The 22,259-nt window shown below is 50.6% G+C and overlaps 2 protein-coding genes across 2 annotated transcripts in view; both read right to left on the reverse strand.

The window, feature by feature from the left end:
• The window catches only part of LOC129200748 (ubiquitin carboxyl-terminal hydrolase 38-like), a 34,166-nt gene extending 25,871 nt beyond the window's left edge, over window positions 1-8,295 (reverse strand). Inside the window, 4 exon segments of the mRNA XM_054812021.1 lie at window positions 5,692-5,856; window positions 7,124-7,183; window positions 7,533-7,604; window positions 8,253-8,295. Coding sequence (XP_054667996.1) covers window positions 5,692-5,856; window positions 7,124-7,183; window positions 7,533-7,604; window positions 8,253-8,295 — 340 coding nt within the window.
• Window positions 8,296-9,762: 1,467 nt separating this feature from the next.
• LOC129200746 (electroneutral sodium bicarbonate exchanger 1-like) lies at window positions 9,763-21,988 on the reverse strand. Its single transcript, XM_054812020.1, has 23 exons — window positions 21,898-21,988; window positions 21,456-21,584; window positions 20,852-20,987; window positions 20,482-20,642; window positions 19,805-19,993; window positions 19,579-19,667; window positions 19,301-19,458; window positions 18,855-18,942; window positions 18,227-18,373; window positions 17,952-18,043; window positions 17,275-17,449; window positions 17,008-17,141; window positions 16,088-16,333; window positions 15,875-15,980; window positions 14,801-14,962; window positions 13,972-14,085; window positions 13,487-13,648; window positions 12,638-12,889; window positions 11,783-11,851; window positions 11,125-11,298; window positions 10,888-11,025; window positions 10,347-10,444; window positions 9,763-9,850 (listed from the first exon to the last, which is right to left on the reverse strand). Exons 2-23 carry the CDS (start codon window positions 21,553-21,555, stop codon window positions 9,763-9,765), a joined length of 3,078 nt encoding a protein of 1,025 aa, XP_054667995.1. The 5' UTR covers window positions 21,556-21,584; window positions 21,898-21,988.
• Window positions 21,989-22,259: the final 271 nt, after the last annotated feature.

Here is a 22,259-nt window from a genome sequence, read left to right on the forward strand (position 1 = left end):
AGAGATTTGAGGTAGTCCTTTCAAGGGCTGAGCAGGCTGAGATTTGGTGCCGAGGAAGAATAAAGCTGCTCTCAAGGATGTTTTGGAATTAGTGTTACTATCACTGGTAACAGCAACAGGACAGTGCTGTAAGGGTGAGGCGTGGTGGACGCCTTGCTTATGAGGATGTGATGAGAGATGTGTCAGAAGCCTTGCTGAAGTCAAGGTAGACAACATCCATTGCTCTCCCTTCATCCACCTACCCAATCGTGCCATCATAAAAGGCAGTCAGATTGGTCAGGCAGGATTTCCCCTTGGTGAATCCATGTTGACCACTCCGGATAAGACAGGTAGACTCCCTTCCAAAAGTATACAGCAGTACAGCTGCATTTTTCAGCCATTTTGTGACATTAGGATTGCATTTGCACAGTCCCCATGCAAAATGCTTGGGGTAGAATTTGCTGAAGCGTTACGGCTTCTTCAATTCTGCTCCCACTGAAGAAAGACACCCACTAGTTTCAGCAGCAGCAGAATTTGGACAATTTGGAAAGCTTTGCGAAAAACATTGCCTCTCATTTGAGAACGTTCAAATTCTCCCTTATTATACCGGAGGATTTGAAACAGCTTTCATTTTACAGGGTTCTTCAGGTGTTTTTATAGGAGAAGAACTGGCTGAAGTGAGGACTTGACAAGAGAAGGACAATGGAAGGAGTCAGTGGGCACTGACCCACTGATTTTCCACTGAGGAGAAGGAAAACATTGGATTTTGGTTGTTCGGATGAGCTGCATCCAACCTTTCTCTTTTTCCTTGGAAGAGCTGAATGTTTCCTGTCAAAGGTAATAGGACTGCCTCCTACTATGTCCCTCCAGAACATGTGGGTGGGCAGGGGGGGAGAGGGAGACGGGGGCAGAGGGGTGGAAGGGGGAAGACGGGCCCCAGGCCTGGGCCAGGGGCTGCTCGGCCTCAGGACAGGCCCCACGGGCACCATGGTGAAGCTGGGCCTGGCTGCCAGGGGAGCCCGCCTTCCTCTCACACTGGGCTTGGCCGGCATAGGTCGGGAGGGCTGTCAGTCTCCTCCGCTAAGGTGACGCTGCTCTGGATTGATCCCCTGGGCTGTCACTCTGCCCTGGTTCGGGGCCTGCCCCTCCCTGTGGTGCTGCTCTCACTGATTGGCTGTCTGAGGGGTCACTCCCCCACAGTGCCCGCCCTTCCCTCTGGTGATCTTTCCTCTGATTGGTTGCCTGGCACTTCCCCTTGCTCCTCCCATCAAACAATGGGTCAGACAGCTCATCAATCACGGGACTTGGGTGGGCATTGCCAGGGGACTGGCTCTGCCTTGAGGGTTTAGGCCCTAAGAATGAAACTGTGGGCGCTCCCAAAAGGCTGTGGGTAATAAAAGACAGGTTTGGGCCCTAAAAATGAGCATTTTGGCCCTGGAAAGGAGGCTTTGGGCACTGAGAAGGGTGGGCTACATGCTACAAATAACGCTTTGGACCCTGGAAACCAGGGGAACCTTTTGGTTCCGACGTGAGCTGGCTTTGGTGCCCAGTAACTGCCCCATTCTCTGTATATTTGACAAAGAGAGAATTCCCATCCTTCAAATCTGTTTCTGCTCTTTACAAGCAGAGTCAATGCTCTGAAGAGCAGAAACAAAAGCCAGAAGAGGAAACAGAAGTAAACTTGCAGACATGCTTGAGAGTGGCCTAAAAACATCTACTCTGGTATCCAGTAGCTGAAGATTAGACCTTTTGGTTACTAAATCCTCTCTCTGTGTTGCATTTACTTCTCTCCTGCTCTGTTGCAATCAATGACTGCATTTTTAATACAAAAGCAGATAACAATACGGGACGTGATGAGCATGAATGAAAACATAGAGGATGTTTTTCGTGTTTGACCAGATTAAAAAAACCTTCAAGACCTCAAGAGGACCTTCTGCCTCATGTCACCCTAAAACGAGCAGGTCTGCTATCCATAAATGTGCCTAACAAGGACAATATTTCTGATATCTCTGGAGAGAAAGAAATTAGCTGTGCAACCTCAGACAGTAACTTCTTTCACAAAAATATCTGCTTAGCCACATCAGACAAAGAATCTGCCACCTCAAATGCAAATCCCTCAGATTAGAGAAACAAACAAACCACAAAACCAAAACAACAATAAAACTGAAGATCCTCAGACTACAAAGCATCCCCATCCAAAAATTTAACATCTTTTACAATATTTTACATTTTTAGCAACAGGGCAAAGGGCCTGGTCACGTCTGGAATTTTTCTTAGCAAAGTGCAAGTAAGCAGTGTACTTGTCAGGATAGTGAGTACAGGCAGTCAACCTCCTCTGAGGCCTCTGTAGTAGACCCTTAACGTAGTCGTATATCCTAGAAGAGATTCCACAATTTTCTGCTTTTCCTCACTGATGCTTCAGGGAAGGTTTCATGAAACACGTGAGCTAATTAAGAACAGCTCAATGATTCCAAAAAGCAAGCGCCATTTCTTATACGAACCTGTACCTAATATAACCCCTGACCGAAAAGATTCCATTTATTAGTCTAATTACAGATTATTTACTAATCTGTGGTCAACTTTAGACAGACTCTGCAGGGTCATGAAAGTTGTCCTCAGGAAGTGTGCAACAAGGTCTCTAATTTGCAGTCACCAAAGATCAGCTTCCTCCCATCAGGAGACCTTGCTGTGCCTGGAGTTCTGCATCACCTGGGAATGATGCAAGCCTGATGACAACTTGTCATTTGGTGCTCCAGACATTCCAGCTGCATTATTCTCTTGACAATGACTCCTCTAAGCCAGAAGAGAGTAATCACTGCAAGGGGTTGCCAGAGATGGAAAAAGAAACTGGATACAGTGTTGACATGAGAGTATCTACAAACAGAAATAACCAGGGGTACCTAAGAAGTGAGCTCCTTGGAACAGAACTAGAGACTCTTAAAATCAAGTATTACTTCAAAGAATGAACGAGGCAAGTAAGATTGCACTGCTCTTTCAAAAAGAAGAGGAAAAACCCCCACCAGACGGCTAGTATGAAGAAAGAGCACTTGTGGGCTAATAACAGCTCCTATTACACCCAAAGCTCAGCACTGCATTACTTCCCTAAGCAGAGGCGCACAGAGAAGCCATTCTAAAGCTACAATTAGACAATCACATTGGGTTGAAGCGGGTACCGCAATGTAAATGTTACAATTACACTAACATGAAAATTAATCACCAGCACATTACTGGCAAATTATTAGCATGCACAAATCCTTCTGAATTTCCCAGCTTTGAATTTTAGACTGGGCACACAGCTTAGTTAAAAGAATCTGCTTGAGTGAACAGATTTTAAAGTCTCCGAAGGATATGTCTTACACCAAATTACAATATCAATGCTGCTGCTTCTCATTATGTTTTCAAATGAAATATGGCTTCTCAATTTAATGTAAACACGAGAAATGTTTTCACTGTGAAAAAACCCCTCAGTATTTCACCAAGATACGCAAGTGCTACACTACATGAATGTGTAAGCATTAAAAAATAATACAGCAGACGTTATTTTAGTTGAAAGACTTTTTTAAAGTTACTTTTTTTAAACAACACAAATTTCTAACAGTCTCCTGTTTAACTGCTCTACTCATTTTTCTACCCTTCACTGCTCAGTAACACCTTCTTCCATAGGCTTTAAAAACAATCATTCAACGAGCTTCAAGGTCTTCATCTTTCCCCCATTGTCAACTTGCTGCACAGCTATTATTCACATAGCTGAAGATACTAACCAAGATTGCAATCTGAATCACAGTCTGTTAACAGCGCAACTTATCTCAACGTTGACTCACGTTTACATTAGTGACAAGAAGCATAATATGCAATTGTTTTTACATCATTCCTATTCTTCTACTATTCAAAGAACATCCAACAAACCTCCGGAGCCTTGAGAGAAGATGGAAACAGAGGCTGTTCCCTGTGAATCCTACTAAAAATCCACAAGGATATCTAAGCAGATGAAAACCCTCAAAACTAAGCAGTAAAACTCATTTCTAACCAGATGATGGGTAAGACAATCATGCGAGAGCACCATTCTGCTTCTTGGAAAAGCAGAAAGGTGGATCTTCTGAAAACAAGGCCTTGTTTCTCAGCTTGATTGTAAACACCATGAAGTTTCCTGTTTATACCACCTCCCATAAGGTGGGAGATCTAAACATAGCATCTAAAAGGAACACCGCTGGCTTCCTCTTAGTTTCTATTTCACCCTCTTCTTCACCCACCCTACCCCTAACAAAGCAGGAGGAAGAAGCCACATCAGCGATCAAGGCAGCAACCTTCAACTGAAACCATGCCAGTAACAGCCATAGCATCATAAATACATAGTACCTTCACATGCCAAACAGCACAACTTGGAATACCATTTTAAGAGAGTTTTTTTTCTCCTATGGCTTTTGTTTGTATGGGGGGGTTTTTTTTAATGGCACCTAAGCGACAAATAGCTTCAAAAAAAGGCAAGAAAAAGAGACTTTTCCTGCCTTTACAGACCTGCACAGAGCTTGAGTCATACTTGCATCTTTCACATTTGGATCTGTAGTCAGGCTCCTGATGAGAACTGCAATCATCTGTAATGGTCTGTGCTGCACAAGACTTGCCAGTGCAACAGAAGGTTCGAATGAAGGATCTGTAATGGTTGAACATGACAAAGTGTAAGAAACTAAAAAGAAAACCCCATAGAAAAAAATAGGCTTTATCTTCTCTCCTATGACTTCACTATAATTGTAAAGTTTTGAGACAAGTCTGTCCTCCATCTAACGTTCTATCATTACAAAGCAAAACGAAATTGAAAAGCGTCAACGGATGAAGGCGCTGAATTACAAACGCCTTTCATTCACCTAATATCCATGCAAGAAAGTGACAATCTGCCAACTTCCTCCTCCGTCATCAACAGAACTGAGAAGTGGGGGTTTTTTATCTAAAAAGCACCACCATACAATTGTTTATCATACTTGATGTTAAGGATCCAACGCAGCTGATAATTCCCACATCCTATCTCAACAACTGCCTGCTAACCATGCCAGTTATAGCAATATATAATGTTATAACGTTAAGTTGCCCAGCTGCCTCAACAGCAAAGGCGCTTTCCAATCTGAGCTAATACAGTCCTTCACAGATTTTTTTGAGGTCAGAAAGGACCTGTTTACAATCGCATCGACATTACTCAGACAGCAAATCCTTCTTATGATACCCACGTTTTGTATCTTCTTTACATATATATCCCAGTTTCGTAGACTAAACAGTTCCAAGACCTAAGCTACCCCTCTGGAGGGAGCAAGAGGAAGAGCAGCTTTTGGTATTGAATTGTACTTTTTCCTAACAGGACACTCCAGCTCTGCTCCAGTATATCATTTAAAGCGTTGCAACAGGAGTTTTTCCAAAAACCATGCTGCTCTGCAGCTAAATAAATCACCATTTCCCCTGTAGCTCTTCTTGGGCGGGGGTTGGGGAGAAGAGAAGAAAAGGCTTTGCTTTCTCCATGGCCAAAAAGTTGCTTTTCAGTATCTGGGCAGGAAGCAACAGTTCCAAGGCAATGTCTGCAAAGCGACCGATGCTAGCAGTATAACTTTTCCTTTCTGTTGGCAAACCTGCCGCTCTCCTCAAGCCCCCACGTTACTCTACACCCCTCCCACCACCACCACCACCACCACCACCCCTCGGCCGCGTTTCCTGGCGGGCGGTACTCACCGGCGGTGGAGATGACAGCGAAGAGTTCCTGCAGGGAGGGCAGCAGCGTGTCGGGCTCGGCCTTCCAGACGCTCTGCAGCAGCCCGCTGACCTGTGTCACCTGCGAGACGGAGAGGTGCAGCTCGGCCTCCCGGCTGCCCTGGCTCGGGAATGGTTTTACTCCTCCTTGGCAACAAGTACAGTATGGCCTGAATTAGTGGCCTCAGCCTCCTCCACGAGCTTCTTCAGCAAGATGTGAGGGGACCAAGTTGGGCAGTGGGTGCTCACGTAACAGCAGCCCTCTTCATCTGCAGCCACTTGAGCCTGAAGCTCCTCAGCAGCCTTCTGTCAGAAGTCATCCTGCTCGGCCCGTGCCAGCAAAGCTCCAGCAGGCTCTCCCATTTCTCCAGCTCTCTGCTGAGGGAACGACGTCCTACACAATTCTTCAGGGAAGCTTTAGATGTGCAGTGGCACTCGAGCATTGATCAGCTGATGGATGCTCTGCAGTTTCCTGGCTCGCTCCTGCAGCTGCTTGCTAAAGGAGATGCAGCTTAGCGCTCTTCTGCTTGAGCTTCTCCACCTCCTCCCGCACTTCAGGAGAGCTTCCCTTCCTCAGAAGACAGTTCTCCTCTTGAAGGGCACGGCACCGCCTCTCCAGGTCTTGGAGCTCACGCCAGCTCTAAGCTCAACCCCAACGTGCCCGCTGGCTTTGCAGCCAGCACTGGAAGCAGCGCAGGGGAGGAGAAGCTGGCAAAGACAGCTTTGCAAGGCAGAGCCCTCTGGGGCACATCACTGAGCCCAACCCATTCCCACTCTGCTCTTCTGCGTGCCCAAGCATCAGCCAAGAAAGCAGTAAGCTGAATTTCACATGAACAGGAAATTAAAATGTCCGTGCTCGGTCGTTCAAGGGAACGAACCTGCCTGTGGGATCACCCTGAGGCTCACGGACAGGCCCAAGTCAAGAAGTCCAGTAGCCATTGCCTACAGGGAGAGCTGTAATCAAGCAGAGATGGAAAAGATTTCCATTGTTTGTGGTGATCCACCTCTTCCTTAGCAACCTGCGGCGACTGGAAGCAGGTCAGGCAACAACATGGGACCCGGGCGCAGGCAGAGATCTCCAAAGCTGCAGAGAGGCCTGGTGACCTCTTGGCTGGGAGCTGGCACCTTTCAAACTACTGTCTCCAGGCCATGTGCAACACCCCTCAATGACTAGATGGACGAACACACGGCCTCTCGGGGCCTTCTTACCAGGAGACCTCTCCCACACAAAAGGAAGCCCAGACTAAAGCGGGAGCATGTAGCACCCGAGGAAGAAATGATCATGCACGATTCCTATAGAGAAGAGCCTGCTGGCCACTGGAAGGCTGAACGATCACGAGAAGATATTAACAAATAACAAACCAAATACTACCAAGTACAAAAGGCCGGTAACAAATGAAGACTGAATACTTACCTCTGGGATGCCCCCCCGGCTCAGGAACAGGATTCCACCAAGTAGCTTGATCGACACGGGCTGCAGGAACCAAACAGGTAATCAGACAGAGGTGGGGAGAGTTTCCATTGCATGGCGTGATCTACTTCTTCCTTAGTCACCTCCAGTGACTGGAAGGGGGTGAGGTAATGACATGGGACACACAGAAAGGGGTAGGTTCCCACACCTAAAAAGGAACATGGGGGACCTTTTTGCCAAGATCTAGCAGTTCTTCAGGAAAAGAAATATTCAAGACTCATTTGTGCAATGCCTCCAAGGCACAAAAAGCTCTTGGAAGATCCTTAAGAAGGGCTTAGGTAAAACTGCACACGAATAACCTATTAAAACATCAACGTTTATTCCTTCTACCAAACAGACATCGACAAGTTACCTCTGGGATACCCCCGAGGCTCATAACCAGGATCCAGCCGAGAAGCTCGATAAGCACTGCCAATGCCCTCATCTGGAATCAAGCACAGATCAGAGATGTTTCCATGCACACAGAAGAAGCCCACACTAAGGAACTGGAGGAAAAAGTGATTGTCTATGCTTGTTGTGGTCGAGAGCCCATGAAAGGCTGCACCAGCACGACCCCTGCGTGTTCCTGTGGGCCAGGGACCTGCGGTTGATCCAAGGGGAGCAGGGCTGCAGGACTAGAGCAGATGCGCTCCTGTTTTACTGAGCGGACATCTCCTGAGCATGCCCCTCCGGGACGTCCCTGAGGCTGAAAGCCAGAGGGACTCGGCACCAGATTTCTTGCCCCGCACCACCACTCCCAGCCCCTTTGCTTGCCCAAAAACTGTTCCGGAAGCTGCTGCAGCCCCTCTGCACCTCCCACGGTGTGTCTGCCCCACTGCCCAAACTCTGGTGCCTGCCCAGCTCACCCAGCCCAGCCCAGCTCCTCTCCCGGACACAGCCCTAGTCCTGGCCCCACTGCCACCACGCTGAGGTGTGGTGGGTGCCAGGCCGCACTGCTTGGGGCTGGGTGCTGGCCCCCTGCCCGCCTACCTGCTCCCCGCGCTCATTTCGGAGCAGCCTGGGCATCCCAGGCTTGCAGGGCCACCAGGAGGAGGAGGCGGTGGGCGAGAACCATGGCCCCCCACACTCGCACCATGCTGCGACCACTGCTGCTGCAGCTGCCACTGCCGGAGCATTGCCTGCTGGCACAACACATCAAGGGAGAGCTCTGTGACCTCACAGCCCCACTGGGCCACGCCCTTCGCCAGGACAGGCTGAGAGAGTTGGGGTTGTTCTGTTACCGGAAAGCGGCAAAATAATTCACTCTCTAAGACTTATTTGGAAGTTTTAGAAAGCAGGCATTCTTTATTGCAGCACTGGCTGCACGGGGGATAACTCCACCTAACGTGCACACCCAAAAGACAAAACTAGCAAGTATTTATACTATGTTAATATACATATTCAGTATATTTCCGAGTAGTGCTTATCACATTCATGGATTTTTCCGGGAACTCGTTAGCATATGCTAATGTCTTTCGCGCATGTTTGTTGGCACCTCCGGGTGGTCGTCCGGGGTCTTCAGACTCAGTCCTGGTATGACGTATACCTTATCCCTCAAGGCTGCTTTTGGGATCACCTTGTAACTTTCTTATCTTTGCGCATCTGTTCTTCCAAGGCCAAGCTGTTTAAAATGAGATTGTTCCAGAGCTTCTTAACTTACAACTAAATATTTTCTAAGTTACAATGGTTTCCCTTTTGTTTGGTTACATCTATTGAGCAATGGATCTAATTGCTTGAATTGATCTTAGTATTTCAATATTCACAGGTATCAGTTCAGCCTGGAAAAGACAAGGCTCCGGGGAGATCTAATTGCTACCTTTCCGTACCCAAAGGGGCCTACAGGAAAGCTGGAGAGGGACTGTTTATGAGGGAGTGTAGTGATAGGACAGGGGTAATGGGTTTAAACTAAAAGAGGGGAGATTTAGATTAGATATTAGGAAGAAACTCTTTACTGTGATGATAGTGAGGCACTGGAACAGGCTGCCAGAGAGGTTGTGGACGTCCCAGTACAAACTGGAACCCCTGATCCTTCCCAGTACAGACTGGAGCACGTTCTGCTATGTGCTGGCTTTGGCTGCCCCACGTGCCCGTGGGGAGGGCTGCGCAGCTGGGCCTCACCTGCCCTTCTCCAGCCCAGAGCCCGCAGTACAGCCTGGAGCTGCGTCCTCCTTCCCTGCCTTCAAGCACAGACCCCCCAAGGCCTCTTCTCCAGGCCCCTCTCCCCTACCTGCTTTCTAGGGTCCAAAGCGCTGGCTGTAGCATCTTCTCCAGGGCCAAAATGCTCATTTTTGGGGCCCAAACCTGTCTTTTATTACCCACAGCCTTTTGTGAGGGCCCACAGTTTCATTCTTAGGGCCTAAACCCTCAAGGCGGAGCGAGTCGCCTGGCAACGCCTGCCAAAAAAAAAAAGGGAGAGCATCATCAGTGGATGATGGGGTTTGAGCCCCGTTCGTGGGACCACCGCGGCAGAGAGGAGCTGGCTGGCGTGCCACCGTCCTCGCCGCTGCTTGTGTGCTCAGCATTGCCGGCCGAAGCATGGGAAAACCGTACACGCGCGTCTCGTCACGCTCGCATGCGGTCCTTTACCTTTTTCCTCCCCAAATTCAGACTGTTTCTGTGTTCATAGGGAGAGTCTTCCACACGGTCGTTTTCGACATTTCATCCCAGATATTAATCTCGGAAGGATCGGTCCTGCAATAAATATTTTACATCGCAATCCGTGATTACGGGAACTGCTGCCGCCAAGTGCGTTAGCACCAGCAAGAGGACCAGGGGGGCCCGGGGAACCAAAGCTCAGCGTAAGCACCGGAGGTTTTGCTGGATGAGGAGTTTCGGGAGGCAAGCCTGTAGAACAACAGCTCCAGGCAAAGGCTCTTGCTGGCGTTTAGCCCTGGAGCGGGCTCCTAAGCCACTGCTGCTACAGGTCGTGCCTACACCACCTCTTTCTTAAATATGAGGATCTCCTGCTACCCTAAAGTCACTGATGATGCAAGTTTTGGGGGTTAAATGGGAGTTGTGCAGCCGCTCTGCGCAGGGGCAGAGCCCCGCCATCGCCTCCGGCAGCCCTGCCCAGAAATTTGATTTTCCCGCCGAGCGGACCGCTTTACCGAGGGACGCTCGATAAAGACGGTGCCAAACACCTTCAAACGAATCTTGCCGGGGGTCCTGGCGCTTGGTGGCACTTTACCTGTCGCTGCTTTGCTGTGGGATATCCAAGTCGCTGGTCTTCCCCACTTTCAGTTGAACCCAATTTGCAGCAGCAGCTTCCATCACCTTCTGGGACTCCTGACGTAAAAGGGACAAGCCAAGTTCTCGGTCTTTAATCAAAGCGGAGATAAACTCAGCACCCAGTAAAGACGTTGCACGCTGTCCTCTCCTCCTGACCTGCGGCAGCTTTAGCTATTAGTGCAGCAGGGTGAAGACCTTTCACTCCAAATACTTTGGGGGGATTAAAAAACGCTATTATGAGTAAACCTTTCCGTAGTATTAATTAATAATAATAATAATAATCTTTATTATAGGACTCATTTTTAAAATTATACCTCTAGTCGAGTGTTAAGCTCACTGCTAATTTAGGACAAAAGGTTACGATGTGTGATCCAGGCTATTAGGATCCGTTTCTGTTTAGTTCTGATCTTGCCCCGACATTTAAAGACGAGCTGTGGCAGAAAGAGGCGATCTCACAGCCCGAGGGAGACGCCCGGCCCCGAGCACCCAGCAAGCTTCACCTCTTCTTCTTTGGCTTCATTTTTGGCATCGTCCAACTTCTTCTGCTTGCTTTCTGGCATAAGGTCATCCAGAAAGCTGAGCTCTCGCTTCGAGAAGCAGAAATCCATCACTTTCCGGACAAAAACGAGAGCCAAAACCTTCACGAATAAGAGGGAAGGTGCAGCGAGGTCAGAGATGATGCCACAGCTCGCTCCGACGCTACAAACACCCCGACGCCGAGCAGCACCGGCTCTTACCATCATGGGGAAGATGATGGCGGCACGCGACACCTTGATGGCCCAGAGCAGGACGAGGCAGATCAGCTGGATCATGGTGAAGCAATGCACCTTTCGCAAGGGGACGTGCCGCAGGTAGATGAAATCCGGCTGGTGTTTCGCCGGCATCCCAAACAGCTTCAAGCGATCGAAGAACTGTAAAATAACAGTGAGAAGTTTCTGGCCCCGGGGAGACGCGGAGGGAGTGTTCAGGATCTCACTTGCAATGAGAAATCCTGGATCCCACCGCGTTCCTCTGCGAGCAGCACCCAATTTTCCCTCCGCTCCATCTATAAACCGGCTTGCCCGCGAGAGCTGCCCACCGAACTGCAATTATTCCCCGTTATTCTGTTCTCAGCGTTTCTCAGCACGCTGAATCCCCCAGCAAGGATTTCCACCAGCCACAGAAATCGCCTTCCCTTCGTGCTGAATTCCCCCTTTTTCCCGTAACCTGCCCTGAACTTGCCCGGTCCTCCCGGCCCTATACACCTCCTGTGCCTCCTCCAATCTTTTTCTTACACAAAATATTTTGATCGCTTGCTTTCGGAGAGGGATTTTTCCCCCCATGCCCCTGCTTTTTTTACCTGCTTCTATAGAGATGAAATACCAGGGACCCAACACGCTGTAAAAGAGGCCGTACCTGAATTCCTCTGAGCGACGACACACCCATGTAGAGAAAGACGCCATAAAGCACAGGCATTGGTATAAACTCAAAAAATAAATACAGAAATTAGTGCATTCTTGTTTTCAAATTGCATTTTCAGTATTACCGCTCTCTTCTACAGTCCCTGCCTAAAATTGCCTAAAGCCTTCCAGCTTCCAGAGGGTTAGAGAAGTGTCGGATTTTAACCATCAGAGATTTTGTGCGTGCGAATGATTTAATGCTCTGCTTTAGGCTGAGCTTTTGAGTTACACTTCATCAGAATAATCCTGTTTTCCAGAAAGGTTGGAGGAAAATAGGTGATTTCGCCCATGCTACCATATGCCGCGTTCTGCGACGGTAGAAAAACATTTGTACGTGTTCTTGTGGCAACACGCAAGAGCAGCGTGCCTCCTGTGAGCCTAGAGATGAGATTACTTTGTGGGAGGAACACGCAAGGAAGCCCACGGGGACGATTTCAGCGCGTTTAGCTACTGGGAACGGCTGTTCCGAGGCATCTGGGGGAACAAATTGCAAGCGATAACGTGCTGCCTGGTTGAAAGAGCAGAGGTACTGCTCTAAATACGCTTCATCGTAACCCATAAACACGGGTGGGCCTGAAAGACATCTGAAAATCCAAGCAGTTGGCTTGCTCGCTTGGCTCGAGCGTGCCAAACTGGGGTCTGAAGGGCTGGAAAGTGCAACCGAGGGTGGTTCCCACCACGGATCGAGCCCCAAGGTTTGGGATCACCTCCTCCTCTGCTCCACAGCTACTCAGGCCTGGAGAAAGGGGACTAGTTTTGCATAACCTCCAAAAAGCTCGCGGTTGTTGGGTGGTTTCCATTTTCCTCTTACCTTTAACACCGAAGTGAAGAAGACTGAGCAGCCCATGAGCACAAAGATCATCAAGCCAGTGACTCTCTGCTCTCGTATCCCCAGAAACTTGGGCTGTTCTCCTGGAGCTGAGCAGCCAGACTCTACTTTGAGGCTATTCACGTGGGTGATGGACAGGATGGTCGCAGCCACAAACCACGGCAGCCCCATCACGGAGCACACCCCCAGCATCACAGCCACCATGAAGAGGTCCAGGTGGTACCCGCATCCTTTCTGCGCGGAGCGAAACAAGAAACAGAGCATCTCACGGGACAAGAGCAAGGACAACGTCGCAAGTCAGACCCAAACAACCCTGTTTGAGCTCAAGTCGACGTCTTGAAAATTTAAAACACGAACTGGAAACAAATAAGGATGTATCCAGTCTTTGCGCAAGCACCTTGCATGACAATCCGGCAGCAGTTCAGACAAAGTGGATTTGGGGAGTTTGTATCTACTTCTCAACAAAAAAAACCCACCTTACTATTTTTCATTCATAAAGACATTTCTACCACTTGCGAGTAAGATATGACTCTCAGTTATGCCTGGCAGCACATCAAAATGATTCGTTCCCCAGCTGCTGCTGACATTTTAAAACAAAAGCGTGCTTCTACAACGCTCTAAGCTTAATATGCTCCTCCGAAAGATTGCTCATCTGAACTCCCCTGTTGTCGTTTGCTCCCTGTGTCATCATTAAGCCAGGAGACCATCTTGCCACGCTGCCTGACGTTGTTCCAAACCAATGCCTTCACAAGGCATTTGGAATTGGAGCTTCTCCCCGTACCTGCAGCCCAGAGCGGGTTGGGGATGGGGTTGTCTCCTGCAGCCCCTTACCCTCAGCCTGTGCTCCTTCCTGTTCACGATAAGAGCCGTGATCTGCTGGTCCATGAATATCAAGATGGTGCAAAGCAGAGCTGGGATGAGCGCAGCCACCACCGTCCACCAAGGGTTGGGTCCTATGGGGTTGATGAACCACCCGCGGTCGTCTCTGGTAGGCTGCAACAAAGCACACACATCAGCCTCGTCTCCCAGCCCAGCTACTTCACCGGCTTGGATTTTCCCCTCCATCCCCGTGTCACAGCATCTCCCAGCCCTGGTTTCACGTCACCCCGGGGCTCAGCAGTGCCAGCATCCTCTTTGCAAGCACCTGTAGCTATTTCTCCTGCAGGTACCTAGTTTTGGGGCTGTCTTCTCATTTCCAGGAGGAAACGATGCACTTGGAGGTGGAGGAGGAGATGGTCACACCACCAGCATCTCCTCCAGACTCAGCCCTGTCCTGCCCCGGTGAAACCCGCTCCGTGCCACAACACCCCCCCTACCTTGAACGTATGGGGGATGTGGAGCTTCGGTGACGGGATCCCAGTCATGAAGTCAGTGAGCACCATGATGACGATGGTGAGGAAAACAGCAAAGTCACTTATTGTGGACCGCACCTGGGGCAAGAAACCAGAGCTGAAAGGGGCATCGCAAAGGGGGCCGCAACATGAGATGGAAAAATGAGAGACATCAACAACATTAAGGCTGGTTAACAAAAACCCACCACTCTGAGGACATGCAGCCAAATCCCTTGGTTAGCTACTGTTGCTGTGCTTGTCTCTGTGAGAGCTGGTGTCAGACAAGAAAAAAAAAAAGAGTTTAATTAGGTGGAAGAGGGTTGTTTGAATTCAAACCTTAAGTAAAAAAAAAAATTAAAAAATAAGGAAGCAGATGGCTGCCACTGCAGCCACGCTCACAGCTAAAATGGGAATAAGGCGCACTGAGGCATCGTATGTTCCTCAAAAGGAAGAAAAAGTGTCTTTTCCTATGGCAGCTCCTCATTTGAACCAACTTTCCCCTTGAGCATAATGCACAGAAGGTAAAAAAAAAAAAAAAAAAGGCAAATAAACCCCCACAACTTTGGAAGACCTCTTTTCCCACTGCCTGAGCAAAATATCGCTCGGGGGCAGGTCGCGAGGCAGGTGGGAAACGCCACGGTCGTTTAGCACTCATGGAAACGAGGGAGGGACATCCAAGCTGCTGGAGAGTTTGGCCTTCAAGGTCAATGTTTCCCAGCTTGACCAAGCGGTGGCAAATACTGCTTAGCGCTCCGGGAAAGCCATTTTGGGAAATGAGTGTGGAGACTGCTGCCGGCCACCATCTTCTACCTACTCTGGTTGGGAAGTAACGGCTGCTTTTAAACTTCTTCAAGAAGCTCGACAGGACAAAGGTGGAGAAGAAGAGGATGCAGCACCAGAAGAGGACATTAGGCGCGTAGGGGCCATTGCGTCCACAGGCAGGTCCGTGAAACTCTCCATGCAAATACCGACATTCCTGGAGAAACAGAGCGTCAGGACACAAAGGTAGTGCACGTGCGGCAAGGAAACCTGGGATAACTCGGGGCTTTTGAGGATCTTGGTCCAAGATCCATGACCTTGTAACTGCTGCTGCTGCTGCTGCTGCTGACGGAGATTTATATTGAATGAGCAGCAGCTGAACAAGTGACACATCGAACCGCACAGAGGAGAGCGGAGAGGCGAGATGTGATGGGACACCATATCACAGACCCATGGCACATCCTCCGCTCGAATGGCAGGCAACCGTGGCTGAAGAAGACGCCAAGAGGGGAAGGAAACACTGGAAGTTCTTGGGGATAGAGAAAGAGGGAGCAGGGAAGGAGGGCTAAGACAACCGCGGAAGGAAAGGAGAAGAGACGAATCGTCCCTTCCCAGCGAAGGGCTCCCAGGACACGGCCAAGAGGGGATGAAGATGTCCTGAAGAGCCTCCCATCCTATGCCTGGGCTTTGCTTCCAGCAACAGCAGCCCGAGAGGCTGCTCAGACGTGCAAATTTATGCATGGACCTACAGACAGTGCTGAGTAAGCAAGCAAGGACTGGAGTTCTTAGGAACCAATTAAGGAAGCTAATGACTGCCTTCAAGCAGGAACTTAAGTCCTCCAACTTCTACAAGAATCAAACCACCCACTTAACCTTGCTCCTGGTCAGAAAAATTGTCCTGCGACAGGGTCAAGGAGGACAGTTATTACCCACGATGTTGGGGGGACAAGGTGGACTCTCCTTCCCAGGACCAAGCGGGTTAAAACCACACGTTAGATTTAAAGAATGCCTTTGCAGAGCAGCACTAGCACAGTCTGAAGCCCCTCATCACCCGAAGGGCTCTGACTTTTGCAAAATGTGAACGCCCCTGGACCCCGCGGCCGCGGAAGTAGTGGCTTGGGGCACTTACAGTCACCGTGAGGTTTTCCCAGGCGATGCCAGACACGTTGATCTCGTTGCTCTCCCAGAAACGCAGGGTTGCCTTGCTGGGATGGCTTGGTGCCTCACACTTACAGCTGGGAGGAGAAAAGCCAAGACGAGGGTGAGGGAAAGGCAATGGAGGTGCAGCCCTGAGCTCCTGCCAAGGGGCAGTAGCCTTTTAGGAGGAAAAAAAAAAACTCACTAGTAGACGGTGAGGAAGTCGAGCTTGCTGTGCATGTGCACAGGGTAGGTCTCTCGCAGGTGACTCAGCTTCTCCAGAGCCTCGTAGATGAAGATGATGCAGATGAGGGAGGCGAAGGCTTCTTCGGTGAAGCGGGTGATGTAGCACACCAAACAGCTGGCGTCGGTGGCCACCAGCACTATGCAGAAGAAGGCAGTCCACAGCCCGATGCAGGCCCGCAGAGAGAGATAGGAGAGCGCGTACTCCCTGGGAAACCAAAATCAAACAAAGGCTGGAAAGGCCAGGAAGAGGCGCCGAGCCGTGCCTTCCTTCGGGGAAAATCACGAGCAATTTAGGAGCACGTCAAGGCTGCAGATGGTAAATGCACTTTCCATGTCCTACTACAGACAGCCTTGGGGCTGTGGTGCAGGGTGCGGACCTGCAGGAGGAGAGGCCAATTATTTCATGATTGTTATTTAACAATTAGCTTGTGTTAAGGCCTTGGAGGCTAATTGAGGTCAGGGCCCTTTGTGGAAGGTGGTGTCCTCCCACATCACCCCCATGCCCTAACACCAAAACCCCGGCTGATTTTGCACCCAGTCACCTGCTACCAGCAAGCTGGGGCTGAAGAATAAATTGAATTGCAATCAGGGTGTCTCATCTCACATCAAAGTCATCACAACACAAGGATCCCCATCCTTATGGCTTCTCCTCTTCCTGCTTCATTTTAACCCTAAAAACCCCAAACAACCTCATCCATCCTTCAGAGACCAAGGGCTCTTGCACCATCACATACTAAAGCAGCAGCGTGCAACGTCTGCGACACAGAAAACAACTGAAATCTAACAACTCTCACTGAGAAAAAGACGAGAAAAACATCTTTTCTCCACCAGTGCCTCCTGAAGGCTCTCGCGGCACTCGGCCGCGGCAGCCGGCCTTACTTGCAGAATTTGTAGAGGATCTTTTCGAACACGAGGACGGGTCCAGTGCTGCCGAGGATGGTGAGAGGTTGGCCAGCAAAGAGGGAATACACCACGCCGGTCATGGATGCGCCCAGCAGTGACTCCATGGCACTCTGTCCAGGGAAGAGGCAGCGGCGAGGAAATAAATCAATGGGAAAAAGAAGAAAAAACCCAAAGCAAATTCACTGCAGCGAAGATTTTGCATGAGTTTTGCGCTCCCCCACGCCACCCAAGAGAGCTGCTCACGATGTGGCCGTCAGTCGCCTCCCCCAGCAGTCCCCCGAAGGTGATGACAGGGGACATGCAGGCACAGAAGAGGAAGAGGAAGGACGCCAGACACTGCAGGCTCAGACCATCCCGAAAGTCGCTCCAGAACCACGGGGCTTTGCGCTTCACGTCCAGGATCAAACCTCCAAAGAGCCTGGAGGAAGGAAAAACAAATAGACTGTTTCCCTGCAAGACCACACAGAGGGGTTTTTGCTGCAGAAGGACAAGCCCAAGCAGACAGTAACCTTCATTGCTAACCAGCAGCAGTCTCCTTCGGCCGTTTTATACCCGGCAGAAACCAAGCAAGCACAAAAAACCCCTCCAACAAAAAGAAAAAGGACCAAACCTGAAAGCCCATCCCCTCTTACTGCAACTGTCCCTTGCTTGGAGAAGCAGCAGAGCTCTCCCTGGAGGTATTTACACAGCTGCTTCCACCCCAAATCAAGAAAATCTGTCTGCAGTGGTGCTGTGGCTGAGCCCAGCTGCCCAGATCTCACCTGCCCAGCCCAGGGGACCGAGCTGGTAATGTGAAGCCCCTTCACTGAACCAACTAACCCCAGAAAACTGCTACAAGGGAAGGTGCACGCTCCGATTCTAGAGGCAAAGAGAAAAAAAAAAAACAAACAACAAACCCCACAAACTATTAAAGCTCACACCTTCCCGTGCGCTCCAGTTCAGGACCACTGTGTTTCTCTGGCTTGCTGTGAGAAGCACTGTCATCGAGAGCTCCTGGCATCTTCCTTTTTCCCTGTTAAAAAGGAAATAAGCCAAAGCTATGGATTCGTAACCACTGGCTTGTTGGGCTTCTGGTCTGGGTATGTGACTGCGTCAAACTGGGACCTGGTGAATCTGGGTCCCAGAACAGCATCCCCGGCCGGCCGGCCGCCGGCCTGCCCGTCCCCCTCGCGCCTCCCTCCGCCGCAGCACCCACCTGCGAAGGGACGTTTTTCGGGGGCTCGATTCGGATCGATGGATCCCATTCTCCTGGCGGCAAGACCGTGACCTGATCCAGAAACTCGTCGATGCCGGCCACGAGGTCAGCCCGGTTCTTGGCTTTATAGGCAACGTCACGGAAAACCTGCCGACAGGAGACAACCTGCTCAGAGGACAACCCATCTCCGATGTCCTAAGCACTACAGTAAGCTCCTGGCTAAATGCAAGATCATTTTCCCCAAATTTCCTGCTTGTAATGGCAGGAAATATTCCCCCAAATGGAAAAATCTGTCCATCACGGTACTTGTAATCATCTCCTCCACGAGGTCCCCATCCCTCATGGCACACCATACCCTTTTGCTCAAAGCGGGGAAGTTTCACTGGCCCTGGCAACGCCACCACTGGGGACAGGGTGCTGGGGACCCCGGGGAGGTGCAGGATGCACACCGGGTGGGATTTCAACCTCCAAGAGGTGGGGTGATACAAATCCGTGCGTTTGCTTCGGCGTGTGAACGAGGGGTGGGCTATCTGGAGAGGTGTGGGCAGTTGGGAAGCAAATCCTCTTCCTCACTACTGCAGAGAGGTGAAGAAAACCAAAAATGACCCGGAATTCTCTCTTCTCGCACCTCATCCGTCATGATAGTAGCCATGGACCTGCCGATCTCATGGTACTGATGGGCTTTGCCTTCTGGTCCAAGCAAAACAAACAGGAACCTGGGCAAGAAAAACACAATGAGCGAGAAGAACGTGTCCTTGCTCAAAGGACACCCAAGGAAATCCCTGGGAGCCCCCAGCCCCGAGCGCAGCTCCAGAGGGGACACGTAGGCTCACCGACTCCGCCAGGAATTTGAAATTCACCAAAACCGATGGCAAATTTAATTTTTGGGCCAATTTTCATTAAAATTGGCCAAGGGGTTTGAAAGACACAGCAGGGAAGGGATGCGAGTGGGAGAAATGTCCTCGCTCCCCCTGCCCTTGTTCCCTTGGGACGCCAAACTGATGCATGCACCTTGATGTTCTTTCGTTGGGTGGGGGTTTTTTGAAATAAAATCTTTGTGCTTCTCCTTCAGACCTTGTTGGGATGGGAACTTCCGTCATGCCCGAGAGGAGGACAGCCGGGGTCAGGCGGACAAATGCCACGATGGGCTGGCAAAGGAAATCCAGCTCTCCTACGAGCACGTTGGATGCTTCAGCCCCGGTGGGAATTTTCTTCATGAAATGCAGCTGCGCCTAGGCACAACAAGCGATTTTCAGGCAAATACCCCAAAAGCAAAGCCCTCAGCACTCTGCACCCAAATTTGCAAGACCAAATCTGGCCCTAAAGGCATAAGATAGCTACGAGCGTCTCACCTTGCTTAAGTCCATCGCGTTGCTCTCATGGTTCACCCCATTTTTAGCTTCTGCAGTGGTAGGACAAGGATGCGGGGTGAGTGTTTGGGCTGGTAGGAAAAAGAAAGACACTCAGAAAGACGGACAAGGAGCAATTGGGATGCTTCTCCTTTGCCAGGACAAGTCGAATGGGACCAGAGCCCTGCAGGAACCCTCACCTGGTGCCAAACCCTGCAGGAACCCTCACCTGGCTTGTCAAGGAGGTGCAGGTCTGACTGCTTCTTGCTCACATCAGCAAACGAGCGGACGATGGGAAGAAGGTTGTTTCTTTTCTTCTCATTCTGATGGTGATGCTTCTTCAGTAGGACTTCTCGAACTTTTGCCCACACGTGCTCGTCAAACTCCGTGGACCGGTCTTGCGGGCCCAGGATCATATCTGGGGATGGCAAAGGGAAACGAAGCCGTCAGAGCAGAAACCCCCCCAGGTCCCAAGCCCCGAAGCCCCCGGGGGAAGGCTGTGCCACGCAGGATCCCCTGACACAGGCCCAGCCTTGCTTAGCAAGACATTTTAATACAGTTCAGCCTTTGCAGTGAAAGCAAGAAGTTTCTTTTGCTAAAAAACACGAGCAAAGTGCTTATTCATCACTCTGCTAAGATAATTATTTCCCATTCGAAATAATGCAATTTTCTTGCCCCGTCTGGCCTTTCTGTCTGACTCTACACATTTAAAAAAAAAAATGGAAAAAACACACCAGAAAAAGCTGGTGTGACTGTTGCACGCCCAGCCTGCATCCAAAACCAACTTAAAAACACAGCGGGGTTTCTGGAAAAGGACGCGCCGTTGGGGCAGGGTTTGATTCGGGAGCGGAGGGCACCGCGGCAAACCGAGCTCGGCCGTTCCCGCAGAGACGCGGCGCGCGGTACCTGCAATCTCTTCGATGCTGTTGGCACAAATGTCCAGCAGCACCGTCCCGTTGATGATGCAACTCCTCAGCTCAGAGAGGCTGTGCAAGGACAGCGTGGCCACGTAGGGCTTGCTCCAGCGCTCGCCGCCGTCTTCCACGTCCTCCTCAAACTTCAGCCACCTGCGGACATCAGGCGCGATCAGCCCCATTGCGAGGAAACGGCCTCAGCTCCGCAACCCCTTTAACAGAGCTACAGGGCGGCGAGAGAAGGCTCCTCGCATCGGCACCTGCAAAAGCTTTGCCAAAGTCCCGGAGAGCGGAAAGCAGAGCCCGCGGGCGCTGCCGGCGAGGGGACTCCTCTCCCACCGCGGCCGGCAGCGGGGATTTACCTTGCCGTTTCCTTCCACTCGGCATCTTCACCCTCTTTCACGCAGATCTCATCCAGCTCGGTGAACAAGTCATGGGGAACGTGCTGCTCGTCCTCCTCGGTCCCGAGGATGAACTGCACTCGCTGGGACGGAGTGTCTGGGGGCAGAAGGCAAAGCCCCGTCCCGTTACCGTGCCCGAATACGGCCCGTCACGCTCATAGGCAAAGCGGGCATCGATCGGCACCATAAACATCGGGCTGGCCCCTCTGCCCTGGCTCTGTCCAGGCTTGCACAGAGCCCCAGAGAAGGAGAAGCATCTAATCCACCTCTGCATAAGCATGGGCACCTTCCCTTCCCCACAGTTCCATTTTTAAAGGAGGATCCCTCTGAGGAAGGCGAGCCTAAATCCTTTATGCATTTAACTGTCTTAAAAAAATAAAAAAATCAAAAAAAAAAAAGAGAAGAAAGAGGAAAGTTTGGGAAAAGAGAGAGGGTCCTGCTAAATGATGCCGCTTTCCCTCGGAAGAACAGCAAGCCACTCAAACCGGCACGGGGACCTGCTTGCAGAAGACCCCAGCACCCACGTAGCCCCGAGGAGTTCAGTGAACGCTGCGGCGGGACTTACAGTGGTAGCCCTGCTCCGTCGGGGCAGAGTCCTTCTCCCGTTCCCGATGCTTCTGGCTGTGGGGACGGTGATGCCGGTGGCTTTGCCTCACCAGCGGCATCCGCACGCCCACGTACAGGGTCCGGTGGCCTGCGAAAAAGCGGCGTTTGCATCGTTCTCGATACCGCGGAGACGCTTGACGCAGATGCCGCAATTAAATCAGTGCAGCCACCCCAGGAAGAAACACCAACTTCTCTTAATTTTCTTTTAACTGGATCCCTGAACGTCACAGACCTGCCCTTTTTTCCCAAGCCTATTTTACTCAAACTTTGCAACGAGAGAGCAACAAGTGATGGTTCCCGATCATCTAAAATGCCAAGCAAGGGACGTCGCAGGGACTTTGTGCGACAGGAAAAGGCGCTGGGCTGGCGGCTCCTCTACCGGGATCTCAGCAGAGACTCACCTTCCAACTCCTCCTTCTCATAGTGAATATTGACGACGTTGCTCGTTCTTCCTTGGTCAATCACTGCCTCTTCGTCATCTCCCTGTTTAGAAAGGAGAAGGGAAAAGTTGCGCAGAGCTCCCTTACGTCCTCCCGGCCATCGTCCACCCCCGCGTCCACCCAAATCCACGAGCATCACGCCTCCGCGTGCCTCCTCCTCCAGGCACAGCCCTAAAAGCACGGACTTGGAGGAGGTTTCTCTTCCCATAACCCAATAAAACAGCCCGTAGCATCGTTCAAACACAAAAAAACCCCCCCAAAAAACCTCTGAGATTCGCACCCAGTTGCTCGATTTCTGAAACCGAAGTTTGAAGAAGAGCAAA

The sequence above is a fragment of the Grus americana genome, unplaced genomic scaffold, assembly GCF_028858705.1.
Source record: "Grus americana isolate bGruAme1 unplaced genomic scaffold, bGruAme1.mat scaffold_447, whole genome shotgun sequence".
NCBI lineage: Eukaryota > Metazoa > Chordata > Aves > Gruiformes > Gruidae > Grus > Grus americana.

What these genes read in the sequence shown, in the direction of transcription:
- LOC129200746 (XM_054812020.1), bottom strand. Translation starts at nt 21,555, where the DNA reads ATGCCGCTGGTGAGGCAAAGCCACCGGCATCACCGTCCCCACAGCCAG. An exon ending in AGGCGACTGACGGCCACATC is followed by an intron (nt 17,142 to 17,274) that starts GTGAGCAGCTCT and finishes TTCCCTGGACAG; the next exon opens with AGTGCCATGGAGTCACTGCT. An exon ending in CCACAGCAAAGCAGCGACAG is followed by an intron (nt 9,851 to 10,346) that starts GTAAAGTGCCAC and finishes TATTTATTGCAG; the next exon opens with GACCGATCCTTCCGAGATTA.